This window comes from Podarcis gaigeae (genome assembly GCF_964106915.1).
Source record: "Podarcis gaigeae genome assembly, chromosome: 3".
NCBI lineage: Eukaryota > Metazoa > Chordata > Lepidosauria > Squamata > Lacertidae > Podarcis > Podarcis gaigeae.
Window position 1 is genome coordinate 15,670,640 of NC_139680.1, and position 24,495 is coordinate 15,695,134.

Consider the following 24,495-nt stretch of genomic DNA (forward strand, 5'->3'; position numbering starts at 1 on the left):
TTGCGCGTGCGCAGCGAGCGCTTCCTGGGAAGGCCGCCCTCCGGCGACTTCCAATTGGAAGGCGCGGTCACTTGGGCGGGACGACGGTTAAGCTTCCCAGCGAATGCGAATATAAACTGAAACAGAAGCAATCCGTGGAAAGTGCGGCGCGCGGGTTCGAGGCAGGAGCGCGTGCGCATCGCTTTCTCGGCGATGGGCGCGAGGGCGCTGCTGAGGGGGCAGCACCGCCGCCTCCTCCTCCGCCTCCTCCTGGACGGCAGTTCGGGGCGCCGTTCCGCCGCGGGCCCCGGCGCCCTCAGCCCCTTCGACCGGCAGCTGAAGAGGAAGCAGAAGGAGTGGGCGGCGGCGCGGCCGGAGATGCAGCGCTGCGAGTACCTGAGGGAAGAGGTGAGCGCCGCTGGGGAGGCAAGGGCGGAGAGCCCCCGGGCCGGGTTCCTGGATGCGGCGCCCTCGGCCCCCGCCACCCAATGCCGAGAACGTAGAAGGGACCCTTTTCGTGTACAGTGTTCGGGCCAGCAGCTTCAGCGTCCGGTTTTGCGCACTGGGATCCACGCAGGTTGAATAGGTCTCAATGTCATTCGGGTAGAGTAGCTGAGGATCATTCGACCTCAGGGGGGGCGGGGCATAACTCTTCAAACCAAGTACCGGTAAATAAATAATTCTGCCTCCAGGAAAATAATAATAAATAATGCCTTATTTATCTGCTGCTAACCACACTGCCAGCCTTCCAGCAATATGAGTCCAAGTGCATGTGGCTGATCGCTAGCAAATGGGAAAACGTCAGTATAAAAATATATAGTCCCAGATTTACTTTGTCGTTCCTGTTCTCTTTTTTGCTGCCTGGATTCGGACAACACCTAGCGTGAACCATAGTTTGGCAGTTGGGCACACCTTGGCGGGATCCTGCACTCTTCCCTCTGTGCCTTTGACATTGAGACTATGGCTAGTGCAAACCCTGCAAACTTTACAAATATGTTTCGGACTATCAGGTCAAAGTGAGTTCTGTGTCTGGTACGAAAATAGGGTTGTGTTCAACTGAGTTTTACACAGAGGTGATTTTTTGAAATTAATGACCATGAGTAACTGCTCCAGTCGTTTCAATGGGTCTGTTGAGTAAAGGTTAGCTGGTTGCAATCCATAACTTAACCAGCCTTACTGTACATTGTGCCTTGATTTGGGGAGGCAGGGGAGAAAATTTGCTGTTCTGCACCAGCAAATGTCTTACAACAGTAAGGGAGGGAGAGTAATAGCCTGCAGGAGCTTTCATGATCACCAAATAATGGTTTGACATTCTGTCTGAATTAAGCCACTGATTGAGCATCACTTTTCAGTTAAATGTGGAAAAAGTTAAGTTTTTCCTAAGATCAAAATTGGTAGTGATACTAGGTAATCTGTAGTGGTGGTTAATTTATTCTCTGGAAGTGGTGAACCCATATAGTGAGAACCAACTGTTCCTTCTTCTGTTTCACAGGTTGGTGGTAGGATAGCTGACCGTGTGTTTGACATAACTAGGTAAGATATTAGCCTATCCAATTTGTATGTCTAGCTGTTTTCACAAAATCCATGCTATTTCAACTATACTGTAAAGTTTAAAGAAAGTTGGGTATGGGGAATTATAAAAGCTTCCTGGAATCATTGACAGTAAATTCAGGTAGGTAGCCGTGTTGGTCTGACGCAGGGTTAAACCACAGAGCCTAGGATTTGCCAATCAGAAGGTCGGCGGTTCAAATCCCCACGACGGAGTTGCTCGATCCCTGCTCCTGCCAACCTAGCAGTGCAAGCAGATAAATAGGTACCGCTCCGGCAGGAAGGTAAACGGTGTTTCTGTGCACTGCTCTGATTCACCAGAAGCGGCTTAATCATGCTGGCCACATGACCTGGAAGCTATACGCTGGCTCCCTTGGCCAATAAAGCGAGATGAGCGCCGCAACCCCAGAGTCGGCCACGACTGGACCTAATGGTCAGGGGTCCTTTTATCTAAGGTGTTACTGGACAATTTTTTAATTTTTTTATTAGACAGTAAAACGGTAATGTTTCCATTCAGTGGAAGGTGTGTAATTGGGAGTTGGATTTGGATCAAAACAAATATTGTACTGTTTTGTTTCTTGAAAGTTCCATTCTTTGTTTTTGCTTAAAAAACTTTTAAAAATTATATTTCCCCAATATTAATTATAACGATAACAAACATAAATGTATTGCATAGAAAATACAGCATGTCACATAAGAGAAGTTTAAGAAGTTTACACTGGTATAATTTAATAACATTCATCTCTTAAAAGAGAGCAATCTAGTAACCAAGATTTGAGAGCATACATTACCTGGCTGTGGGTCAGTGATAAAGAAGAAAACGTAAATTGAGATATTTTGAGGTAACAGAAGGAAGACTGATAGTTATTCACATGCCTGTTTAAAGGTATAGTTAAGAACAAGAGACCAAAATTGGCAGCCATAAATGACACTGAATCTAGATTTGTGCATAAGCTGAATGAACCAAATGTCCATGCGCTTATACATTTGTATATGAAATAAAATAAAATAACTTTGGGAGTACAGTGTTGTGTGCTGCTGTAACAGCAACTTGTGTAACTAAGCAACACCTTGTAAAATATGATTAATGAGAAATAGCAGCAGACATAATAGCAAAAATTGAACATCTGCCTAAATGTAATCACGTTTAGAAATAGTGGTTTTTAGTGAAACTTTAAGTGAGGTACATAGGGTTGCAGTATTCTTTCCACAGATTTGACAGCATAATGAAACTTGTCAGAGTAACCTTCCCATCCACCAATCTTATAAAATTTTTAACTTATAAAATTTCGAGGTGACATCTTTGAAGACATGATCTCATGGGTATAATAATGAAAGCCTTTGCAATTACTATTAAGGCATCTGCTCTCCTGGCTGAAGTTGTTACGTTAACAGCATTGAACACAAAGGGACTAACTTATGAGTAAACATGCAAAGAATTGTACTTCAGGTAAAATGAAAGGGCACAGCCCTTCAGAGGAATGAGACTTAAGAGGAAGAGACTTGATCAGATCAGGCCTATACATCAAGCCAAATACTCTAAGTGCTACTTAGTTCAGTGGGACTTACTTTCAAGTAAGTGTACACAACATTGCAGCCTGTGTCTAACTTAGAGAGTAAGAATTGCACCAAAGCTTTATATATTAAGAGTCTTACTGAGCTGCATCTTTGCAAATAATTTGCATTTATTTTTCCTAAAGGACTTTCCCCCTTGCATTGGATCTTGGCTGTGGACGAAGCTACATAGCTCAGCATTTAAATAAGGTATGATTTCCTCTGGATCTTTGGCTTGGATTTGAATTACAGAGAGAACTAAACAGTAGATCTACCTTGGGCTTTTCTCTTTTGCATAATAAAAATAGGTCTAGCCACAGGGGGTAGGATCCAGACTTGCCAATGTCAAATCTGTTTTGAGTCTGTTGTCAGCAAAATTCTGAGTGCTGTCACACACAGTGCCATTTTAATAGCTTAACCCTGTGATTGATAACTTGGATGTAAATCACACTGGCATCTGATAGGATTTACACCCATGTGGATAGGATTGCACTTTTGTGGCGTACGTTACACAATATTGTTTCCCTATGAAATAAAGCTTTTAGATATGGACCAGGGTATTCTACTTTTCGTCTGTCTTCACCCAAAGTAACTCTCCCCTCCCACTCACCCCTAGATAAAATCGGGTAAACGGCTGGAGACACTTTACGGTTATTTTTGTTTCAGGATGTCATTGAACAGCTTTTTCAAGCCGATATTGCAGAAAACGCTTTGGTAGGTTGCTGTCTTGTACTTGCTAGCTGTTTAATCCATTATATTGAAAAGTAAAGCACCTTAATTGCAGTCCTAAGCCATTTCTATTCTAATCTAATTTAGAAAAACGCAATAGAATCCGAGATACCCAGAGTGAGTGTTATAGCTGATGAAGAATTCCTTCCTTTCAAGGAGAATACATTTGATCTTGTTGTCAGTGGACTAAGGTAATTAATAAGTGAACTAAAGGTAAACAAAATAGTTTCTAGCGATTGCGGCTTGGCTCTGAAAAGGCTTGTGGGTGTGAATTGAAGCATTTCCATGCATGGGGTTAGGTTGAGGAAGAGCTATCTTTCTTCAGAATTCAGCCCCTAGCACTGAACCCAGCCTTGGCTGGGGAGGGCGGGGTATAAATAAAATTTATTATTATTATAACAGTTGCTGCTTTGGAGGTGGGGCTTCTGAGCTACCAAGATCTACAAATTATTGTTATGTGAAGGGGAAGGGGGCTGAAAAGCTCTAAAGCGCAAATAGAACACTGCATATTTTCCTTTGGATCCTGGCCTCTATATCTTAAAAACACGTGGAAGCTAACACTTCTGTTGGATACCAAGCCATTACACACTCACCTGGAAATGAGTCCTATTGAACTCAATGAGGGCCTACTTCTAAGTAGATATGTATGGTAGTACAAAGTTGGTCTCCAAAACCAATATGTGGTGCTTTTACCATTAAGGCTTTCTGGCTGGTTTCAGAAATTATTTCATCCAAACTGGGAGTGGTTGTTACCACTAACTACAACTAGTTTCAAAACAAGCCAACATCAAACCATGGCTTATGAAGCCGGCTTGTTTATACTGTCATAGCTCAAGCAGAATGACAAGCTGAGTTTAATACTGCTGATCATCCAAACACACGAAATGAGGTGGGGGGGGGCGTGGAACAAAAGAATCCATGGCTTAACTTGGTTCCCTCCAGATGTTGGACTTCAACTCCCAACAGCATGACCAACCGTCAGGGATGAGTAGTGTTGTAGTCCAAAAGGTCTATAGGGCACCAGGTTGAGGAAGGCTGTACTAAGCCATAGTTCTGTGTTGCACATATGCATGGCTGCATTTGGATGCATCTGGATTCTTTAGCAGCAAATACAACAGCAGCCTGCTTTAACTTGGCAAGATTCCCAGTGTATTTGAAAACCTCAGCCAGTTTGAATCCTAGACCTGTAGAGTTGGAATGGACCCTGAGGATCATCTAGTCCAACCCCCTGCAATGCTGGACTATATAGTTGTCCCATACAGGGATCAAACCTGCAACCTTTTTATTATCAGCACCACACTCTAAACAAGTTGTGCAGAAAAATAAGATTCCAAGGCTGCAGTCCTATGCATGCCCCAGTGAACTCACTGGGACCTATTTCTGAGTAACTATGCATAGGATTGCACAGCAAGTATGGCTCATAGCTCTTGTCTTAGCACTTTCTTACTCTTTCATATTTTTTATCCAATACAATTACCTTTGTGCCAGTAACCTACAACCTGTGCTGCCTGAAACGTGCATTGCTGAGAGAGCTCTATACCTTTTATTAATCCATTTTTCATTTAATTATTTTTTTAGCTTGCATTGGGTAAATGATCTTCCCAAAACATTGCACGAGGTAAGTACAAGTATTACTGTTCCTATAAAGTTGATAGATAGGAATTTAGCTGAGTTAAGTACTGGTGAGAGTAATATTTAATCATACTGAGTTTTTCCAATATTGTGCTGGCCATGTCTTTACATTTTCCAGTTGGAAACTGGGAACTATCACTTTATATATACTTTTTTAAAAAACAATGACTGGGTAGGCTGGGACATGGAGAGTTGTCTATCTGCCTTGATATATTTTGGGGGGAGTGAGGGGGTGTCTTTTTAATTGTTACCCCTCCAAAAAAACCACTGTTAAACATTCAGGTACTGGAAAGTCAGTGTTGTGAATATATATCTTAATCAGATGCTTTGTTTATGCTTTCCAGTCAACCTATATTCTAAATCATTTATCCTTGTGCCATTAATTATGTACCAAAACAGCAGCACCCTTGTAAAAGTAGGAGGTATTAGCATGCACAGAGTAGTTCGGGGGGTTGCAGAAGTATAAAAATACTGGGATGAGGGTGATCAGGGACCCTGAAAATAGACCATTGAGGACTGAGCACTCCTAGTGAGCAAAGACTGCTGACTTGCGAGGAGGAACACAGGGGAGGGAATGGTATGGCTGGGGGTGGGGTGGTATATTGTGGTTTACTGCAATGGGAAGTGTTCTAGTGCATGCTACCTGATCGCTCATGCTTCCCTCCTCACCTGGCGCAAGTGGGGGAAACAAGTAAGGAAGCCACAGTGAAAACCTGGCTGTGCTGTCCAAATCAGGGATTGTGGTTTGTTTCTCCCCAACAAGCTTTAAACCACTGTTTGTTTGGCGTGTTTTGGGAGCGGAGTTTGAACTATACATATCACCACAAAACAACTTTTGTTCATGCGTTACTTAATTACAGTGACTTGTTTCAGATACATCGAATCCTTAAACCAGATGGAGTATTTATTGGTGCCATGTTTGGGGGAGACACGCTCTATGAGCTTCGTTGCTCTTTACAACTAGCCGAACTGGAAAGGGAAGGTGGATTTTCCCCACACGTATCTCCGTTTACTGCTGTCAGTGACTTAGGACATCTACTGGGAGGAGCTGGCTTCAACACATTGACTGTGGTAATTATCAGTTACAAGAAACCCTGAAAACAGTTGCTTATTGAAAATATCTGAATAAACTTGTGTGCTTTTGTTTCTCTATATTCATACCTCAATTCTTCTTGGCCAATCTTTCTTAAGAAGCTGCTGCCAATTGTATTGGCTGGCCCTGTTCTCTTCCTTTTTCCTTCAGAGACTCTGCCTATTGGTCCTCTTACTAATTAGGTTTCTAATTATCACCTACTCCGTTTTCCCATTTCTCTATTTGCTGTAAGTGGCACAAAGCTTTCCTGTTGCTGGCTTGGTGTAACATGCTTTATCTTACCAAACTCCTCCTCTTCTATTGTGTATAGAATCAAGTTTAATTTATACAAAAGAGCTGTGTTTAGTCTTGCTTGTGTCCCACTATTGGGCCTTTTTGAAGTGCATTATTTTGAATATGTTTAAAAACCTAAACCTTCCTATTTTTAGGATACTGATGAAATCCAAGTTAATTATCCAGGGATGTTTGAGATTATGGATGATCTGCAAGGCAAGTCTACTTTTTCTCATTAGCAAATTAGCAGTATAGCATACTATTCTGTATATCATGGTTAAATGCCCTAGGCTTTGTAGAGGGGCATTCCAGGTGGCTAATCCATGACATCTATGTATCCTGTACGTATATTCTACGGGTGACATGGGGATCCTGTGTGGTCTCCAGATGTTGTTGAGCTACAGCTTCCATCATCACTGACCATTGGCCATGCTGGCTGGCGCTGATGATAGCTGATGATGGGAGCCCAGGATCCCTATCCCAGTCCTACACATTGGTTAAACAGAGTAGGTTGGGGTTGTTGTTTTTTGTACCATTGAGGCTGATGTTTGAACAAGAAAACATTGTCTGCTAGCCTTTGAAGGTAAGGGGGAACACTAATTTAATGTATGTTACTAGTACCGTGCATCTTGAGTAGGTAGCACGCCACCTCTGATCAGTTGTGAATCTTCAGTCTAATTTTAGATTAAGCTGAATAGCCATTTCTATTCTTGCCTTAATGCAAAATAATAATAGTAATAATAATAATCACTTGGACAGCTGGGGCAGGTAGATATTGCTGTCAAAGGGCAAAATACTTGTTTTAAATCATCCTTGGCTAAATTTTACCAAAAAATTGAGCTACAGTCCTACACACACTTACCTGGAAGTAAATCCTATTGAACTCAATGGTGCTTGCTTCTGAGTAAACATAATATTGTGTTTTAGGAAACAATACTTCTGGAAAGTTTTCCTCATGCTGTTTAGAAGATGTTTCCACCTAAAGTGGTTAAACCACCTATCTGTAATAGTCTGCATGACCATCATAATATATACTGCTTTGTAAGGTGTCTATAGGGTTTGTTTACCATGACTGAAGTCCTATGCACACTTCTCTGAGTGGAAGCTTCTTTGAACGCTGAACACCTCTAAGTAAATATGTATATGATCAGTTGGCAGATAGGATTTTTGAATTGCATATCTCGTCCCATATTGTCATATTATTGATCTGAAATGCAGAGTGTGAAACTCATCGTGTGTGCTGTATCTTCTTTTAAAGCCTGAAAACTATTTTTAGGTATGGGAGAAAGCAATTGCTCTTGGAGCAGAAAACCTATGCTACACAGGGCAACCATGTTGGCGGCGGCAGCTGTGTACAGAGGTGAGTTTGGTGTTTGAACTGGAATGTCTTAACTTGATGAGATGGGTACCTTTGATAGACCTGTATTGGCTTAAATAGATTAAATTTGACTATATGGTGAAAAGTTGAGCCATAGCTGTCTCTGAATAGGTTAGTGCCATATCGTTTCACCAACCTTCCCTGCAAACAAGTGTTTTCAAGGCTGGTTGCCCATCCTTTTCTGTTTTCTCACTTCCTCCTCCTCCCCCCCCCCCCCCACCATAATGCACACAGCTTTCCAATGCTGGAACATATTTTGCTTCCCTTAATGCCAAGAAAGAGTGGGAGCTCACAGCTGCTTCATTTAACTGGGCAAAGAACCATTATATGAAAGTTGTCATTTTTTGCTCTCTTCTGCCAAAAGGACCAGCAGAAGTGGAGGTTCATGCAATCGCCATAGCAAAAGAAAAGCCGCGCACTAGCATAACAGTTGGATGACTGTTCTTTTCCCTAGTCCTTAAAGAATTTAAAGGACAGAAGCTGGCCAGAAAGACTTCTGGTACAGAAAGTGGGTGGATAGTTGGCTGCCTGGATGCCTGACTAGCACTGCTCATCAAGTGGCTCATTTCATGCCTGAGTTGCGCAACCCAATGACTTAAGTAGCTCCTCAGTATCTAAAAATAATATAAAAATAAATGTATTTATATATTATGCAAATAAAATTATGACTACCTGCTTAGGCAATTAAGTCTGTGTCCTATTCTGCAGTATTTCTCTGGTATTATGTATAATGTTTCTTCCATAGAAATGTATGGAAATGATGATGGGACTGTACCTGCAACATTTCAAATATATTACATGATAGGTTGGAAATTCCATGAAACCCAGGTAACGTGCATCCCTTTGATTACAACTAGAGTGTCTAAATAACAATATATTTACATATATTGTGTTAAGCTTTTTCAGTGGAATTCCTTTGCCAGCTTTTATTTAATTTGATTAAATTCCATGCTCTTCATACATAACACGATTCCTTCTGTCTTCTTTTCAGGCAAGACCAGCACAGAGAGGTTCTGCAACGGCGTCATTTGGCGATCTGAGAAAAATTAACGAGCTAATTCCAGGAGGGAAAAAGCTTTGAGATGTGGTGTTGTTAGTGGACTTTTGCACTGTGGATATTCACACTGCCATGTGCTTTTTAAAACTGACGTGCCACTGACTTTATTTATGTATGTAAATAGAAACAGCATAGGTGTATGGATTTTTATGGTATAATGCCAAATAAAATCATGGTATTTCATGTTTCTGTATAGAATTCAACTAACACAACATGAGAGAATGTAACAGAAAAGGTCCATATATATTAGGACTAGGGTAAGGTCTGAAGCAGCGGGTGGTTAAGGGTCAGGCCCCAAGCAACTTTTTCTGGACCCGCAAGGCCCCATTTAGTTTGGCAGTGCTCAGCACCTGCTGAGGATGCAGCTTGCCCCCTCTTCAGTCATTAGATTGAGTGGTAGGTAACAGTAGCACCATGTCCCCCAAGCATGTAAAGGATGTAAGTATAGGCAGGCAGGCATGCATGTGCAAGAGGATAGGGTGCCATTTGGACCCCCAAGTGCAGGTATGTGGCTCTTGGTCCAAAAAACAACAACCAAGTTTACGCACCCCTAGTCTAAATCCATATGAGATGTCCACTTTGCTGAAACCAAGCAAATGTGGGTCTGGTCAATATCTAAGTAGGGCTTTATTTCAACTTTCAAAGCTGTCAGCCTTCAAATCACCACTTGACTCCTTGATTGGTCTTGCTACCCCTTCTCTATTCTGGGATTCACGCAGAGCTATTTTTCTCACTACCTCTTGGTTATGCTTCCAGTCCATTGAGCAGTCTGCGAGTTGGAAATCATGGGAAAAGCTGAGCAAGAAAGAAATGTAGCTGTATGTAAATCACGGGCATTTACCTAGGGAAGACATTGACCTCTATTAAGAGACTGGAAATGTAATAAAACATTAAGCTTGATCAGTTAAATGCATAAAAATTATCCTATCCTGCTTCCACAGTGCTCATAATAACATTTGCTTTCTTCCTCTGTCCTTTTGTTCAACTGACTGGCCCAAATTTACCCACTGTGCTAACTCAGGTTTGAATGTCCACTCAGCCATGTTATTGGTCTCGATTCAGACCAGTCTGCTACACTAACACTGCCTTCTTCCAACTTTGCTTATGGGTACTGATAAACAATAGTTTGTGTAGAGAAAGAAATTAGCATTTTGTCTTACACATTAGCAAATAAGTCAAGCAAAGGCAAGATTAATCCCAGCCTCAGTTCTTATAGCCATTTAAAGTAATGAGAACTGTATACAGTATATCACGGACTAAAATTAGAATTCTGGAGCAAGAAACACAGGATTTTGACCCATATATTCACACTGAATTTACATACTTTTGTCTCTGCTAGTCATGGGGGACATACTGGCATTTGTTTACAATCAAATTATTAATTCAATTGTCAGTTTTACACACAAGCCCAGTGCTAGTGGCACCTCCACACTGTATGAAACAGTACTCTGGAAAAGGACCCCGGAAATCCCAAGAGCACAAGCATGTATGGAAGTCTGTGCAGCCTTTTGCAAGCTTGCTCAGAAAGACGTCAAGCCAACATAAGTTGCTCCCACACATTTATTGCAGTTAATACCAGGCTTCTTCACCTAGGCACGGAGAAAGCAAGATGAAGACTGCACATCCCTTATTTAAAACACATTACTTTAACCAAACCACCCACCCTCACTAATACTACTAAAGAAGCTCAGACACGGAACATAAAAGCCCAGATCTATGCCTAGAAATGCAGCACAAAAGGAAGCCTGGATGAGTGAAGTTGAGGTTAGATTTGAACTCAGCGCTTCTGAATCCTGAGTAATAATCTTAAAGATACGTTCTACCCAGCCATAAATGCTGAAAGGTGATAAATGCTATTTACAACAGGGATGGGGAACCCTTGGCAATTTGGCTTGCCTTGAGACCCAGTTTGGCCCATGAAGCAATTTCCCCCCAACCACCACCCCATGTCAGGTATGGGGCATGTAGAAACAGCTTGATGGGCTGTATGACCCAAGTTTCCCACAGGGAACTGGATGACACAGCTGATCTCTGCAGAAGGCAGGCTTCACCAATATTAACCAATAGCCATCTCAACAGTACAGTCTCATTAACTTGAATTCCACACCTTCACCCATCTTTAAAGCTGCAGGCTTACACTTTCCTGGGAATAAGCTCCACGGAACTCAACGAGAACAAACTTCTCAACAGACATGCATAGGATTCCACTGTAAGTTTTGCAAGTTTCTTTCGAAGCTTGCAGAAGAGTGTAGTGACAGGCTGCCTTCAAGAGGAAATGATTTCAGTACACTATGGCCATAAGAAATTTAACTTAAGAAGCTGAGGGGACCTCCACCTTAACTGAAGCTTTCAAAGGTTGGGTTCATGCAGAGAAACAACCTCAAAGAATCAGCCCAGGAAAATAAGACAAATATTTGATGACCGGAAGAAAATAAGCTAAATATACTTGAGCTCATCCAGACTTCTTTTTGCACCACGTTCTGCAGCTCCAGGTCCATGCTTTAAAGATCTGTGTCCAAGTGGGTTTGAGGTTTTTTCCACCTGGCCCTTTCCCTGGAAAACCCGCCTGTTACCACTGAATCGGAGCAAATGGTAAATTGTAGAAAACCCAGTTGCCATATGCTCTGATTCAGTGGTAAAATGCAGATTTTCCTGGGGAAAGCATTTGGGGGAAAAAACAACACTGAGCTTTAAAGCACAGACCTGTGCCTAGAAACGAGGCATGAAAGGAAATCTGGATGAGCGCTGAGTGACATTAGAAAATACTATTTCCAGGCAAGATTGGTACAAATATGCTATTTCTACATGTTTTTTAAGGCACAGCTTGCAAGGTTATGAGTCAGGTGGCTTTTGGTTTCAGTTAAAAGTGTTTTGTTTACACTTCAAACCGAATGGTGGTATGGGGAGGTGGTACTACTAATGTATTTTATTTGGTTTTGACTTGTTGCTTTTTAATGCTGAATAGAGACTAAAGTAATATTTGTGCTGAAAACTATGTTAAAACCGTAAGAAAAAAATGAACAGGACTTTCATAGAACTTTCATACCCCTCCTGTTTAATTTTGCCTACTGCTTATCAACAGTATAAGCAACAAAACAATGACTATCATCACAATCAGATCCCACTGTAGTCTTAGCATGTGGTCCAAGTCTGGCAGTTTCCAGTTTCCCATTTGCTATAGAAGAGAAGAAGAAGAAGAAAGTATTTTCAAGGTGAAAAGCTTTGCTTTGCAAATACGACTTGCACAATAGGTATGAGCAACATCTTTCTGTATTATCCACTTTCCTCACTGGTTACTACTTGGTCTCAGGTTCGTGGCATGTATGCTTCATTCTTGGTGCTGTAACTATAATGTAAGTATAACATCCTGATCCTATGCTGCAGGTCCTCCCCTCATCAGCTTTGCTCAGCTCCATAAGGGTGACTTTGACAGAAGGACCTACAACAGGCATAGGCAAACTCGGCCCTCCAGATGTTTTGGGACTACAACTCCCATCATCCCTACGTAAGAGGATCAGTGGTCAGGGATGATGGGAATTGAAGTCTCAAAACATGGAGGGCTGAGTTTGCCTATGCCTGACCTACAACATGGACAAATCCCCATGTGGCTTAGGATTTGGGTTGTTACCCCAAAGAGCAGAGAAAAGAGTTGAGCTACAATGGCATTCATAGAATGATCTTAATTTTAGACTGTGTCCTTTCTTCAAGTGAAGGACAGTTTAAGAATAAAATAGGCATACACTCCTTACCAAAGGATCCTATGCCATTCATAGTCAGGTTCTAGAGTTCTATTAGCACAGAGCATTTTCACGACATCATGGTTTCAATATACCCTGCAAAAAATTCTGAGATACGATTCTGCCCACCAGTTTGTTTTGGTACCCAGGAATAACCTTAACAAGTGTGCATCCACAAAGAAGAAGAAAAAGCTTCTGTTCATGGGGGTGGACATGGAGGATTGTTTAAATGCCAAACTATTTTCCTATGTGGGAGGGAGTCTCTGGCATTTGTACAGTATACACCGCCTTCCATTTTTGTCCTCTTCCTCCAGATTTGGGTGCGGGGGGAATCTGTTCACCAATAGATAGGTGGAAGGCTCCAGTTTTTCTGGGAGAAGTAAGTTCCTCTCATGACAGCTGAAAGTTTCTTCAAGTAACACCTCCTCCTCCAAAATGGTGGAAGTTAGAAGAACTGCTACCTAACCATAACCCCTAACACTAACAACTAACCCTCAGCCTCACCCTAACCGCTGATCCTAACCCCCTAAACCCTAACACACTAACCCCAACACCAGCCCTAACCCTCACCCTCTCTCACCCTAATCAACCTCTAAATTTAAACCTAACCCTTACCCTAAAACTTATTAATCCTAACCCCCTAACCCAAACCCCAAACTTGAACCTCTAAACACAACCCTAATCCTAACTCCCAGCCCTAATGACCTAACCTGTACTCCTAACCCTAACCACTAACCCTAACGCTAACCCTTACCCCTAACCAAACCCTAAACCTAAATGTAACTGTAACCCCAACACACTAACCCAACCCTCTAACCCTACCCTAACCCCAACCCAACTGTAACCCTAACCCTATCCCAAGCCCAACTCTTACCTTCACCATAAACCTAACCCTATCCAATCCTAAACCTAACAATAAGCCTAAGACAATCCTAACCCTAGTTTAGGAATTTGGTTTAGGGGTTCAGATTCAGGGGTTTGGTTTAGGGGTTCAAGTTTCAGGGGCTAGGTGTAGGGGTTCAGGTGTTAGGTTTAGGGGTTGGGGGTTCAGGTTTTGAGCGTTAGATTTAGGGCTTCAGGGCTGGGGTTTAGGGGTTGGGGAAGAAAGTATGAAAAGTTAAAGTCCCACTCAAGGAAAGGCAAAGATTGCCATTAGGCTTAGTAAAAACGCATTTAGATTTGCACATCTAGCCCCACTTTCATGATTTGATATCACACTTCTTTGAATTATACAGGAGGATTTCAATTTCATTAGGATTCTGCATCTGAGGAAGTTGCTCCAGTGTGAAATTTCAATTAGCAACAACATTTGCATGTTGGGAGCACGTTAGGTGGCCTGAATCTTAAAAACTGGTCTAAGAGCATTCTAGGTTTGACAACTACAATGACTACAAATAAGAGTGAAGAGCAATTTCACAAAGAGGGTATCTTGGAATAGCAGGCCCTAATCAAATTACAAGAGGTTAAGTTTGTGTAAATCACACTTACCTTGAGAAGCTGAAGATCTGTGAACAGGTGCATCACTTCTAGTCTTATATATGCTAGGAACACTGGTATGAAAGCATCTGTGCTTGTCTCAGCTGCCAGGTCATACCACCTTCTAGCTAAGTGTATATCCTAAAGATAGAAAGTCATTTCTAAAATTTGCAAGGGCTTTATAAAATATCCATGGTTAAGGCACCTTCCAGTAGCAATGTCATTGTGGTGCTCTCAAAATAATTTTGATTGATATGGTAAGGGCCAATCAAGATTGTCAAATTCTATTGACTGAATCCGAATTCTTGCTTGTATGCATAGTTTGCATGCTTTAGCATAAAGCGTTGGGGTGATTTACTATATTGTAAGCATCAGTCAGCCTAGAAAACTAGCGAGGAAAAGAACCACTATTTCCTCAAAGGTAGTTTAAAAGCACATCTCAAGATCCAAAGCACTGTAGGTAGTGATCCCTTTTTGCATAGATGTTTGTCAGCAGCCGCTTCCAACAGCATCTCTCTGAGCAAAACCAAACACTGTCTTCTGGGGAAAATATTTTTGCATTCAGGGTGCAGAACCACTTTACACTTGTGCATGGCATGAATAATGTGGAGCTAAGCCACTGGGTCATTTGTAGTTCCACATGTTAAATAAGACTAACATATTCCACCAATTGTAGCATTATAGTCCATTAATCATGGTGGAAATTCTCATAATCTACTGACTTCTCAATCCTTTAGCTTTTCTGAGCTGTGCTCGTTATCCTGCTGTCGCAGTCGAAGAACGTATTCAGTGTCTTCATTGTTCCTAATATACTGATGTGTTGGTCAATATTTAGTCAATACTTGATCAACTGACCACATTTTTGGACAGGTCAAGAACCCTGCCCAAATGAAAATTCTGTGTCCCACCCACCTTGGTTCTTTAACTAGAATATTCACAATAACCAAAGTATACTTGCAGAGCTAATGTTTGATGCAGCACCAGACGTAGATTATGTTACCTTAGGAATGCCTAAACCATATTCATACATATATGCCAGATTGAACATGGCTTGAGCACTCTGTTGATTAGCAGCAAGGTTGTAATGAACCGCAGCTGTCAAGTAATCTCTCTTTATTCCAAAACCATAGAAGTGATAATCTCCCGTTTTAACTCTGGCAAATATATTGCCTGCAAGACAAATAGTTGAAAAAATATTATGATTGCTTTTGTGGTTGTTATTTATAATATCCCGCACCTATCAATCCAAGCTGGTAGAGAATGAATTCTTGGTCATTATCATTTGTGCCACCAGTTCTGAAGGTGGTTCTGAAAAGTGCAATTCAAACAAGGTGGCCTCCCAACGAAAGAGGTTTCTGTGTATGTGTACAAAGACACTGGACCACATATGACCCCTGCTTCTCCACCACTTGTGTTGACTTACTGGCTGGATCCCAGCTATTCGGATCACAAGTATTTATTAGAAATGTTTCTTAGGCTACCTGCCAATAAAACTTGTGAGGCAGTTTACAATGTAGTAATCCAATTAGATAAGACAAAGAGACAGTGATACACAGATAAAACAGCACTTGAAAACTAACCATAACAGAACAGTTATAACAAACCTACACTCACATTGAGACAAAAAAAAGTCTGGAACTGCAATTATTTGAGAATCGGTGCCAGATTACTAGCTCTTAGAGCCCATGTTGCTATAAATACAAATGGTGCTATATTCTCACTCCTTTGTAACTGGGGTAGTTCTGAAGAAGAGGCCTCATAAAAGAAGCTCTTCTAGGGACTTCCCCTGCATGCAAAGACAGGCTCTGGCAGATTGATTGGATGTGACCATTAGTGGGTCCAACAGTCAAGAAAGCAGTTTCTGCACGAGGTGTAGAGGCGCAGGTGGGGCTCATTCACCTGGGAAGGTAGCCCATTAGGAGAAGGAAAACTCTGAACCAAACCTCCACTATCTTGCAGGTGTACTTGTCTATGAGAAAGACTTCAGGAGTAAACCTCAAGGAACAATCCATATCCACTGCTTTATGGGACTTCTTTGGGAGAAGTCCAAAAAGTACCGTATTTTTCGCTCTACAGGACGCACCTTTGCCCCTCCAAAAATTAAGGGGAAATGTGTGTGCGTCCTATGGAGCGAATGCAGGCTCCTTGGCTTCAGCGATAGCAATGCGAAGTCTTCAAAGCGCAGAGGGAGCGCTTGCTTTCGCTGAAGCCTGGAGAGCGAGAGGGGTCAGTGCGCACCGACCCCTCTTACTCTCCAGGCTTCAGGGATAGCTGCCTGAAGCCTTTGGAGTGCAGCGGGAAATCGTGCTGCGCTCCAAAGGCTTTGGGTTCCTTTTGCTGAAGCCGGGAGAGCAAGACTCTCCTGGCTTTAGCAGAGAGGGAGAGCTGCGCAGCGCCCCTTCAGCCAAGTGGGAGGAGAAATGGAAGGGGCTCCGTTTCTCCTGCCACTTCGTTGAAGGGGTGCTGAGCAGAGAGGGGGAGATTTTTTCCCCCTTGTTCTCCCCCTCTAAAACAAGGTGCGTCCTGTGGTCGGGTGCGTCCTATAGAGTGAAAAATACGGTATACCCTAAACAAATCCAGAGTGGAATGGCATCTTGTATGTTTCCTTCTGGCAACTGCTGCAGCCAAGCTAGTGCCGAATGTATTGCTTTCCTTTCCTTTGGACCACATCAGTGAGGCCAAGAGAGGAGTCTTGTCATTTGGGTAGCACAGGACCTCCACACACAGTACACAGACTTTACAGCATTGAAGTGTGCATGAAGTACATATTTTAATTCTTTTCCCTCTCCTGCTTCCTATAAATTCTTATAAATTCTAATTATTATTGATACAAAATACCTTTTCCTTATGGTCACCAATTTAAGCAATACATGTTCTTACACATCATTTGACACAACTTTGTTAATATATTCTGAAACTTTTATCTCAGTATTTATTGTTATGAACATGAAATTTATTACCGTCAGAGACCAGCTTGAGAAACACATTTATTGTTATGTAATTGTTGCATGTCATATGCTCTAATAAAGATAGGTGAAGGTAAAGGATCCCTGGACAGTTAAGTCCAGTCAAAGGCGACTATGGGGTTGTTGCGCTCATCTTGCTTCAGGCTGAGGGAGCCAGCGTTTGTCCACAGACAGATTTCTGGATTATGTGGCCAGCATGACTAAACCGCTTCTGGCCGTGCCAGAAACCAGAGCACACAGAAATGCCGTTGACCTTCCCGCCACATTGGTGTGCTTTCAAACTGCTAAGTTGGCAGAAACTGGGACAGAGCAACGGGAGCTCACCCTGCTGTGCGGATTCAAACTGCCGACCTTCCAAGCAGCAAGCCCAAGAGGCTTGGTGGTATAGACCTCAGTGCCACCTGCTTCCAAAGATATACAGTGGTACCTCGGGTTACATATGCTTCAGGTTGCATAAGCTTCAGGTTATAGACTCTGCTAACCCAGAAATATTACCTCGGGTTAAGAACTTTGCTTCAGGATGAGAACAGAAATCATGCAGTGGCAGGACAGCGGCAGCAGGAGGACCTATTAGATAAGTGGTGCTTCAAGTTAAGAACAGACCTCCAGAACAAATTAAGTTTTTAACCCGAGGTACCACTGTATCCCAATGCAAACTAACAGTTTAAAGAGGAAAATGAGTAAAAACAAGGTTGCCAAGAATTCGTGCCAGATGAATCTCCCTGTAAAGGGCATAAGACACTCTAGGCAGTCACTCAGTCACCACCTGCTTATCTTTAGGTAGAGGAGGAGGACATGGAAAAGGGTCTGTGGTCATTCCGAGGTCTGCTTAAGAACTAGTGGAGGACATCCTGCTGCTTTTCTATAGTGCAGTGGAGACTCTGGTCAATGCAAAGATCTAGTGGTCTTTAGGACTGGGGAATCAAAATGATGCTGGCAGCGTGACCGTAAACTGCATTTGTTCTGAAAATCTTCCTCTTTTGTATTAACAGGATTGTTTGCACACTTTGAATCCCCAAACCGCAGGGATCGAGTAGGTTACAAATTTTAGTCAAACGAAAATGGCAATTGGCTTTGGGAATACTTTGCCCTTGTATTGAAATATTTGATAGTAATTCATGTATGTCATTTAGTGACATGGTTCTAGGACCTGGAATGAGGATGCCCTTGTTCAGATTTGCTGGCTAGTCTTTAATAGAATTGTCAAGGCTAAAGCATTATTCTACCATTAAACCTACCCGTCCTGGTTAAGGAAGTACTCTAAAGAAAAACCAAGATCAAAGAAATGCTGAAATCTAAGTTTCCCATTGTGAGTCTCAAGAAATGGACAGGCTGGGATGAATTATGTCCAAGGAAGTGAGGCAAGCTGAGAGCACTCTTCATTCTGACATCTTAGAAAATTCAGTCACCTTCAGGGCATGGAGGACAAGGCTGAGCTAGTTGATTTGCTTGAGCAGAAATTAAAGGTTCATGGTAGCTAAGTCTTTACTGCTCAGTGAGTTTACTTCTGTGCTCCAAACATCACGTAGAGACTTTGATAGGCATGTCAAAGAACTGAAAAAACAATTAGCTTGAACGAGCATGAGGTTGCATTTTTCAAATTATCCTTCCTTTTCTCTGACAGAATGGATGGCTCATATGAAATAGCAATGAAGCGAAATTGTTTAAACCATTCATTGCTTCTTTACATGTAACAAAATGAAGTAGAGGGTAATAAAAAAAAGTGAGATTGGCTGGGAATAAAGATAGCTAGGTTGGTGGGGGGATGCTTATTCTTGAAGGTCACTTTACGTTCTATCATCATAGGAATTATATTTGTTATTATTATTTATTAAATTTGTATACCACCCTTCATCCAAAGATCACAGGGAGGTTCACAACATAAAAATACAAAATGAGAACACAAAATACATAATAAAAGCAAAAACAAAGCAATAACCCCACTATAGAGATTGATGTAGCAAGACCATGTAAAAGGAACAAGGTAACAATTAATATGCACATCATTCATTTTTTAGATTTTATTATTCAGTACTTTATAAGAAATGCCTGTGGGATTGCCATCTCAATGAATTAAGTGGAGGGGAAGGAAAATAATATCTAAATATTTTGTAACAGTGATTTTTAATGACTTGTCGGTATTGTTGCATGAATGTAATATTTTCTTCCTATTTAACTGCAAGAGCCAAAATGGGGAAAAAATATCATACTAATAAGAGTGGACAGCTAGGCACAGGTTATTTTTAACTCTGTTCATACCTTGATTTGCAGCCCGCTTCCATAAAAGAAGAGCCAATGGATATATCTGCTCTCGGTGGAGAAGTTTAACATTTTCTGTAACAAAATATTAGCATCATTTGTCTTAACACAATCACCGCGTTAAAGAATGCAAGTAAGCAGCATAAGATAAAGTTTCCCTTACCAGATTCCATAATGTGAGCTGAATTGCACTGAGCTACTTCATAGCCCATTTCTGCTAGAAGTGCATATTGAACAAGAGATGATTCAACATTGCCAGTCTGGTAAGCAAAGTGTGCTGTCAGGAATTTGTCTGACCATCTCCCCAGTTCACATACGGTTCTGTAAAGCTAAATAGCAAAAAAAGGACAGACATTAAACACATACAAAGAACACCAGAAGTTTGTAATTAACTTTGCCTTAACAGCAGGCTGAATGGAAGAAAAGAAGATTAAAGGGAGACACGAGACAGGGCAGTGGTTTTAAACGGATGCCACTAATGTGGGCACAACTCTTCAGGTAGCAGTCCTAGGCATACTTACCTGGGAGTAAGCCCCCTGAAAACAATGGGACTTCTGAGTTTCTGAGAAAAAAATCCATAGGTTTGCACTATAAAACAAGTTCAGCATGTGTTGTGCTTAAATCTCCTTTGAAATCAATGCAATGTGCATAGCTTTGGCTGGATTGTGTCTGATGTGTGTCATGTTTGCAAAACATTTCTTAGCGCTAAGGACACAAATGCCATGAGGAGATGCCAAAAAAAAAAAAAAAAAGTAGAATTAATTCATCTACAGACTAGCAACTTCCCAAAATCTTAGTATTTTGTAGCCTCTTTGATAGAAACCTAACTTTGGAAGGTGGGGGTAATAGATGCCAGTGGAAGATACTTTTGCTAAGTCTAAGCGCAAGAGACTCATGAGAAGAGAAGACTCCCTGGAAAAGACCCTGATGTTGGGAAAGATTGAGGGCACAAGGAGAAGGGGATGATAGAGGACGAGATGGTTGGACAGTGTTCTCAAAGCTACCAACATGAGTTTGACCAAACTGCGGGAGGCAGTGGAAGACAGGAGTGCCTGGCATGCTCTGGTCCAGGGGGTCACAAAGAGTCGGACACGACTAAACAACAAGCAGAAGAGAACATGTTTGCCATGGTTGTGGTTGGGCAGAAAAAAAACATAAACTTTTCCTCCCCACACACTGTAGTCCTGATGCAATTTTGGCCCCCATGCCTGAATTTCAAGAAAGAAAACTCCTGGAATGTTTTTGAGCTATTCATTTGACATAAAGTGTAGTTTGACTCTGTATCTATTGCTACTGGGTGGTTATTGTCTTTGGACAGCTGTTGATATTGGATGAGAACAACCATCAACATTAATATCTCAAAGGGCAGACTCTCAACCAGGGCATTACTTACTTTAACAGCATTCTGGCATGACCTGAAAGCTCCCATTCCCGTAGCGTACATTTCAGCCAAGTGATAAACAGCAAGGGGTTGCCCGTTTTGAGATGCCAAGTAAAAATATTGGAAGGCAAGTTTGTAATCTCTCTTGACTCCAGAGCCATCTGCAATGAAATACGATTTGGATTTTCATCAAAAATTAGGTAACTGAACCATGGGAGCCTTGACAAAAGGAAGAACTGTGCCCAGGGACTTACTGTGATACATAAGGCCCAGCTGAAATTGGGCCTGGGCATATCCCTTCTCTGCTGCTTTATGAAAGTATTTAAAAGCTTCACTGTGATTCTGAAAGGGAAACAAACTTATTGAGAGGTCAAGAAATTAGTTTCTGGTTTTGTGGAACACTGATCGTGGGCCGCAGAAGAAGTTGCAGCTATGAGAAGCGGTACTGATAACTTGCAGCACAATCCTGTACTTGAGATCTGTCGGCTGCGGGGTCATGAGCCCCATTATGACAACAGAGCACAAGGTACACAAAGACCCTGGCGGAACAGCCCCTGTGGTAAGCCATTTATTGGTCTGTAAAATGTGCCTCCTCATTGGCTCAGGGGTGCTTGAAGGTAGAAACCCCTCCCCACCTTGACTACTGTGTGGTGGTATCCTAGGACCCCTTGCATGTAAAACATAAAACCTATGTTTTAATTTTGGGGTGTTAAAACCACATTAGGCCAAGCGTCTTATGGATTTATTGGTTTTTTTTATTATGAAAAAGCTCTGATACACTGAAGACTTACCCGTGGAAGACCTTTACCACGTAAATAAATAAGTCCAAGCCCCCATAGTCCAATGGAATTGCCCTAAATAACATATTGAGAATGTTTCATTTAGACATAAGAATAAGTTACCCACTCTATGAAAAGAACCTATAATCACTGTAATTGTGTGCCTTAGTGTCAATTATAATTATTTACTGATTATATTTCTCGCTTGTTAACCAAGAGACAAATGTCTCCTTCGCCATATCTCCTCTGGACATTGTGTCACACCAAGTTATTCACAGAACCCTGGTATGAGCAATAAATGGTTTAAAGGTAAAGGGACCCCTGACCATTAGGTCCAGTCGTGGATGACTCTGGGGTTGTGGTGCTCATCTCACTTTATTGGTCAAGGGAGCTGGCATACAGCTTCCGGGTCATGTGGCCAGCATGACTAAGCCGCTTCTGGCGAACCAGAGCAGCGCACGGAAATGCCGTTTACCTTCCTGTCGGAGCGGTACTTATTTATCTACTTGCACTTTGACGTGTTTTCAAACTGCTAGGTTGGCAGGAGCAGGGACTGGGCAACAGGAGCTTGGACGATCTAAATGAAGCATTTCGTTACACAGTTGTGATTATTAATGGAATCTTATGCACCTCTACTCATTTAATTCAATTGGAACTATTTCCATTGAGTTCAATGAGTTTAATTAAGAGTAAAATCCTGCCTCCCTCCCCAAAAGAAGTTCTGATAGGTTTGCTCTGGAGGTAGTTGAAATGTTCATGAACATCAGTGTCATTATATCAACCCAGGTTGGTGTCAAAGACTTCACCAGACCCAAGTACAATACAATACAGTATAGACAAAGAGAATATTCATTTTGTAGGACAAATGCAGTCTGAGCAAGTGTAATTTGAAGCCTACAAGTTTAATGGAAGTTTTATAGAAAAGTTCCCCTCTTCCCCAATGTTGTTCATCACATAACCATTTTTCTATACGGCCTTTTCAGTTGCTCCTACTTATCTATTACAGTCCTTAGTGTTGAACAAGTTAGTCACCTTTTACATAGCACTAATGCATCTGGTGTTTTAAAAGATTAAATTAAAGAGGCAGATGTGAGATGCCAGCAGTCTAAAAATACAGGCAAAATGAACAGTAGGAGAGGAATGAAGGGACAATGTACTTTGACACATGACACCCTCAATATATCTACAACTTGATTCCCAATTCAATATTGATGTGATGAATTTACCATGAAGCAACACTTTCCTATAACATTTGTGGGGTCGGTCTATATTTCAAATATAACCTTGAGTTGTTAGATCTGAAATTTGCTTCATTAGTTACAACAATTTGTATTGTTTTGCACTCATAGCACTGAAACATTTTGTTTGTTTTATATATTAGCTGCTTGATTTTTCATTTTAAAAAGGCAACCCACCTCTAAGCAGTTTACATAAAGCTGTGCAAAATATTCCATTGACTGATCCTGTTGATGTCTAAATAACAACAGGGAGCATTCCTCAGCACCAGGAAAAATATGCAAGATGGTCACACCACTCTCATTTAATTGAAAAGATACCTGCATGTAACTTTATTTATACGAGGGCCAGAGATTTTTTAAATGAAAGTTCAGAGCCTAGAGCACTAGTCATGGGCACCACTGGGAACCTCCACAGACAGAAGGTTGACAAACCTGGTATAATAGGTTAAGGACACTTTAAAGAGCAAGTACAGAAGGTTAATCATGGTGTGGTTTGATTTAGTGCTTGTAATATATAAAGTTAAAAGTTGATTTGAAGCAGTGATTGTTGTGATCTTTAATTGTCAGATTTAACTGTATTCCTAAGAACAATGTTTTAATTATGATTAAATAAAGCTGCTACTTTAAAAAAAAGAAAAGAAAGAAAATACAATACCTTCTCTGCCGCCATTTTGAAATACTTCAAAGCTGCAATGTTACTCTGAGGCACTGTAGCACTTCCTTCTAAATACATCTAGACAGGATTAAGAGGGGATATTTCTTCAGATGATGGTGACCATCTATGGAAATGCCTCCTCTTGCCATTAAAAATTTGCAAAACAAACGGATGAAGTTCCTCTGAATTTTATCCTATTTTGCACTTTTCCCGTTTTCTGTTTGACTCTCTGTTATGTATAGTGCTGGGCTTTAATGAGTCATTTTAAGGAAGATTTGAGGAATCTTTAGCTCTCCAATGTTACTGAACTTTAACTCACAATATCTATTAGCCATGTTTGCCAGAGTTATCTATCAGCAACATCCAGAGAGCTGAAGGCTCTCTAGGTTAAGGGACCCCTGACCATTAGGTCCAGTCGTGACCGACTCTGGGGTTGCGGCGCTCATCTCGCTTTATTGGCCAAGGGAGCTGGCGTACAGCTTCTGGGTCATGTGGCCAGCATGACTAAGCCACTTCTGGAGAACCAGAGCAGCGCACAGAAATGCTGTTTACCTTCCCGCCGGAGCGGTACCTATTTATCTACTTGCACTGGTGTGCTTTCGAACTGCTAGGTTGGCAGAAGCAGGGACCGGGCAACGGAAGCTCATCCCGTCACGGGGATTCGAACCGCCAACCTTCTGATCGTCAAGTCCTAGGCTCTGTGGTTTAACCCACAGCGCCACCCGGGTCCCTTGAAGGCTCTCTACTCCTGCTTTAAATAT

At 41.7% G+C, this 24,495-nt stretch overlaps 2 protein-coding genes across 11 annotated transcripts in view; one reads left to right on the plus strand and one right to left on the minus strand.

Moving 5' to 3' along the window:
- Positions 1-6: 6 nt before the first annotated feature.
- Positions 7-9,426, plus strand: NDUFAF5 (NADH:ubiquinone oxidoreductase complex assembly factor 5). 4 transcript variants are annotated; one of them, XM_083730755.1, is made up of 12 exons: positions 7-387; positions 1,472-1,512; positions 3,228-3,291; positions 3,748-3,795; positions 3,898-4,001; positions 5,389-5,428; positions 6,316-6,513; positions 6,964-7,024; positions 8,085-8,168; positions 8,932-9,014; positions 9,178-9,267; positions 9,301-9,426. In XM_083730755.1, exons 1-11 carry the CDS (start codon positions 193-195, stop codon positions 9,265-9,267), a joined length of 1,008 nt encoding a protein of 335 aa, XP_083586881.1. In that variant the 5' UTR covers positions 7-192; the 3' UTR covers positions 9,301-9,426. The 4 variants fall into 4 exon arrangements, 3 of the variants coding, with proteins under 3 accessions (XP_083586881.1, XP_083586880.1, XP_083586882.1); XR_014561935.1 differs by lacking the exon at positions 6,964-7,024; XM_083730754.1 differs by having other exon boundaries at positions 9,178-9,426.
- Positions 9,427-12,281: 2,855 nt separating this feature from the next.
- The window catches only part of SEL1L2 (SEL1L2 adaptor subunit of SYVN1 ubiquitin ligase), a 45,060-nt gene continuing 32,846 nt past the window's right edge, over positions 12,282-24,495 (minus strand). For 6 of the 7 annotated variants that reach the window (XM_083730335.1, XM_083730334.1, XM_083730329.1 and 3 more), the window contains 9 exons: positions 23,735-23,812; positions 21,854-21,916; positions 21,317-21,404; positions 21,075-21,223; positions 19,845-20,010; positions 19,682-19,756; positions 15,457-15,626; positions 14,469-14,597; positions 12,282-12,418 (listed from right to left, as the gene is read on the minus strand). In XM_083730335.1, the coding sequence (XP_083586461.1) occupies positions 12,299-12,418; positions 14,469-14,597; positions 15,457-15,626; positions 19,682-19,756; positions 19,845-20,010; positions 21,075-21,223; positions 21,317-21,404; positions 21,854-21,916; positions 23,735-23,812 (1,038 nt within the window). In that variant the 3' untranslated portion in view covers positions 12,282-12,298. The remainder of the gene's footprint in view (positions 12,419-14,468; positions 14,598-15,456; positions 15,627-19,681; positions 19,757-19,844; positions 20,011-21,074; positions 21,224-21,316; positions 21,405-21,853; positions 21,917-23,734; positions 23,813-24,495) is intronic. The other variant, XM_083730333.1, reaches the window with a different exon arrangement.